At 35.9% G+C, this 4,309-nt stretch overlaps 1 protein-coding gene across 1 annotated transcript in view; it reads left to right on the top strand.

Annotated features, from left to right (window-relative positions):
• Positions 1-2,307, top strand: part of LOC109327983 (ribonuclease TUDOR 1-like) — a 10,908-nt gene extending 8,601 nt beyond the window's left edge. Inside the window, exon 17 of the mRNA XM_019561197.1 lies at positions 1,852-2,307. Within this exon, the coding sequence (XP_019416742.1) occupies positions 1,852-2,040 (189 nt within the window). The 3' untranslated portion in view covers positions 2,041-2,307. The remainder of the gene's footprint in view (positions 1-1,851) is intronic.

Genomic DNA, 4,309 nt, shown 5'->3' with positions numbered 1-4,309 from the left:
GTTCCTTGAGTTTCCACTTGAGGACAAGTTAATTCTTCTAGGGGAGGGTATTGATAGGGTTAGGCCAGAGCCAAAGCCTAATATTGAAAATGTATATAGAAGGGGAAATAGGAAAGTTGTTAAAAGATTCCAAAAATACCCCTAGTAGTTAGTTGTTAGTTAGGCTATAAATAAAGAGCTAGTTTTAGAGAAGTTTAGCTTTGGAAGTATTGAGTAGGAGGGGATTTGATTCAGGGAATCAATCTTGTAGTGTGTAATTGATTCAGGGAATCAATTAGGGTTCTTCATTGTTTTCTTCTAATCTTGCAATCAATAAAGAGGTATTAGTATCCGGAATTCAATTGATTCCGGATCGATTTTGTTCGGATCTTCTTCTTCTTTTGTGCATTCTTTTACCGGTGTTATCATTCTTCACGTATCCATTTGACCGTATCAGATACCTATATTCTCCCATACTTCATAATACTTATTGATAAAGTATCCAAATTATGTTTTTGAAAAATAATTAAATTATAAATCCGACACTTTCCAGATCCTCTCCGATACTCTTAAAATGTTTTTAGATACCTCCCAAACACCCAATCTACCATACAAGAGCATTTTAATTTAAGAGAGAGAAACATGACACACAATCAATTAAGTAGAGGAGAGAAGCATAACATTCAATCTATCGAGTGAAATCGTAGTGAGAGAAAAAGGACAAAACATGTGTATTGCATTGAGAATGAAGAGAAGAAATGCATCTGCCTAGTGTTGATCATGGATTAAAAGAGATCGATATTATTCCTATTTGTGAGCTCTAAGCAATGATTTTTTATGACAATATGACACTCTTATTTTGTATTTAGTAATTTCTAAGAAATATGTTCTTTAGTTGAATTTTCAGAACAATGATTATATGCTTATTATGTTTTATGAATTTCATGCACATATTTTATATGCCTATCCCAAGTGTATTATATCCTACATTTTCAAAAAAATGTGCTTTGATGTATCTATATCAGTACTTCATAGATTCTTTGCATAACTACGGAAGCTTATTTAACCAGGAATATTAATCTAGAGTGGATCCGTCTATTTAAAGTAGACCATTATTGTATACAGATGGTTATATTCTTGTTGGCATGATAAAATGAGCCTGAAATTATTTAGTTGCATCGCTTTATGCATATGTTCTCCTCACCGTTTACGCAATTTCGTGCAATTACAGTTTAAAGTGATGTGATGCTTAATAGTTAGTCCATTACTTGTCTCATTGTCTATTTCTACTCTATTTGCTATTTTCTTTGTGAAATACTGCATGGTATCACTTTCCTTTGTTTTTTATACTGATAATTCGTAACTAAATTTTGTAGATTGTCAACACACCTAGAGGACCAGTTGAGTCACCAAAAGACAAATTTGAAGTATTCTACATTGATTATGGTAATCAAGAAGAAGTAGCTTACAGTCAGTTACGGCCTCTTGATCCAACTGTGTCTGCTGCACCTGGTCTTGCTCAATTATGTAGCCTTGCTTACATAAAGCTTCCAAACTTGGAAGAGGATTTTGGCCAAGAAGCAGCTGAATATTTGAGCGATCTCACTTTAAACAGTGGAAAAGAATTCAAGGCCATGGTTGAGGACAAAGATACTTCTTTGGGAAAGGTGAAAGGGCAGGGAACTGGGACAGTTTTTGCAGTGACTCTCGTTGCTGCCGATTCTGAGATCAGCGTTAATGCTCTCATGCTACAGGTTTTCATTTCCTCTCACTCTTCGCTTGAAATGTTTTCAAAGTCTTATGGTTTGATGAATGCACATACAGTACAGAACAAACTTTTCTGATCATTTTGTTTTTGTGTGCAATTTCCAGGAAGGACTTGCTAGGACTGAGAAACGGAATAGGTGGGACAAAAGAGAAAGACAGCTGGCCCTTGATAATTTGGAGAACTTCCAGGAAGAAGCGAAGACCAGCAGGCGTGGAATATGGCAGTATGGGGATATTCAGTCTGATGATGAGGACACTGCTCCTCCCGCAAGAAAGGCTGGTGGCCGTAAATGAGCAAGGTAAATTATTAGACATCTTCAGAGAAAATGATTGAAGTTATAGGCATGAACATTTTACATCAAGTTAGAGAGGAAATCAAGAAAATGTTGTGCGAAATCCTTTGTAAGCTTTCTTTTTTTAAAACAAATTTTGTTGCTAGGTTGAAGGGACCATTGTTCTCTATAGATGTCACAATAAAGGTGCATGTGGCAGGTTTATTTGTTATCACGAGGACATCATAAGCGTTATATGATCAATTGAAAATTTCACGCTTGCTTGTCATTTGGTATTTTAAGCAATTGTCTCTCATTTTATGCTTGAGATTGGTCTGGCTTAGGGGATGGTTTTTCGATTAGTAGAAACTAGTCTTTAGTTTACTCAAAGTTTTCGACTTGAGCTTTGCGGGAAAATGAATGGAAATGAAAGACTTTAGAGTCATCTCAGAAGTATATTTTATATTTCTCAACTTTCAAGTCTTTTATTTCTTTTTCTTTCCCTTAAAAATTCAACTCGCAAATGGACGGAACATGTTGAATCTCGTATATCAGAGCCCTACACGTATGTTGACGACGTCAAAGAAGAATGCACCTTAGTTGTACAGCTGTATTGGTCACCTAGCAATTTTGTAAGCGATGATTGTTTCCCTCTATACTTGTCCACCTTGTAAGTCATGCCCCTCCTTTTCAGTCTTGATATTTGATGTGGTTTCGCATCCATTAGCCTCCCATGAAACCCTCCATCTCTTCACCGGAAAACTGCTCCTCCTCACAAGTTCAGAAATGATTCTTACCTCCCTTACATCCTCCTCAACTTCCACTTTGATTATGTCCCTACCAAGCCCTCCAAGTGGCTTCACCCACCTTTCACTATTGTCTGTACTCTGTATGCAGTACCTCAATGTTTTACTTATTTGCAAAGATAAATTAATATATAAGAATTTAAGTCTGAACTAGTTCAATCCTGAACCCTAGCAATAAGGCTACCATACCTGTTAGAAAAGGGAGTCATGCTACAGGATCCGATATGGGGGAACACTGTCATCTTCTTCAAGCTGCATTGTGCAGCCATGAAGGAATAGGAAAGAGGCTTAGCAGGATATATGTCCCCCTCTTTCCTACATTGATCTCCTTGTGGTGGCCACCTTTTGAACAACGCAATACTCCAAGCGGAAACCTTCAAGACGATCAAGCCACAAAAAAAGAGCGAACAATGTTTACCCTAAAGTCCATAGATATGTGAACCAATGATGTACAAACCTCCATGGCCAAGCTTGGTTCTGCAAATTTCAGAAGGGCTGCAAGGACTCTTTAATATTAAGATAAATCGTAAACAGAAGTATCAGGATAAGCCATAAAAATGGACGGGGTGCAAGAACCCAACAAAGTTACTTAAATGAATCTAGCAGTACAAAACAGGTTTATTTCACCCACTCATGCTACTAAAAAAGGTTGAACCTTAAACTCCTATATTTTGCACAAAAATCTTTGCTCTACAATAGAATCATTCTATTTTAATGAACTGCACCCTGGGTTCTACACTTCTACAACCATGCAACGTGATGCTCTTAGAGAATTAATTTAGACTGAGACTTTTCAAAGAATAACCAATTTCATAATTCAAATGGATAATTAATGCGGGGACTTTTCAGCAATTATTACTTATCTATGATATTTGTTGCAAAATTACTTGACAACAGCCTAATGGTCGTAGATAAAATTTTCAATGGGTGCACCCGTTTTTTCAAGTGTACAATAATCAAAGTGCAAGCAAGAGATAATTAAGATTTACAGAAGATTATGACAACAGTTCGAATGTTACTTCTTAATATCTGCAACAAATATGATCCCAATCATATTGTATTATTTTTGTTATCATTATCTAAACAATTTATATCTGTGTATTATTTTTGCCTCCATTATCCATAATTTTTGGGTCCATCATAATGCACCTCTGTAGAGGTATTGAAATCTTCAAAAACATTATTTTCAGTATATACACAACTTATTAACAATTCTAAACAAAAACTCACTTTATTTTTTAATTATTAATCTTTAGAGAAAAAGGTTGGCAATACTGTGTACATAGCTAACAAATTTCTTTTGGAGACGTAGTCGATTTTTGTGTGGGAGTCTCTGCATGGAGCTATCATTGGTGGAGATCTTTTACCACCTTATTTAATCCAAACTTGGGAGGAATTTAGGGGATTCAAAGATAATGTGTCAGAAAAAGAAAATTGCAAGTGTGAGACTGGGACAGAGAGAGGATGGGTTGAAAGGTATAATAC

This window comes from Lupinus angustifolius, chromosome LG15 (assembly GCF_001865875.1).
Source record: "Lupinus angustifolius cultivar Tanjil chromosome LG15, LupAngTanjil_v1.0, whole genome shotgun sequence".
NCBI lineage: Eukaryota > Viridiplantae > Streptophyta > Magnoliopsida > Fabales > Fabaceae > Lupinus > Lupinus angustifolius.
This window is presented reverse-complemented; position numbering and strand designations above follow the sequence as displayed.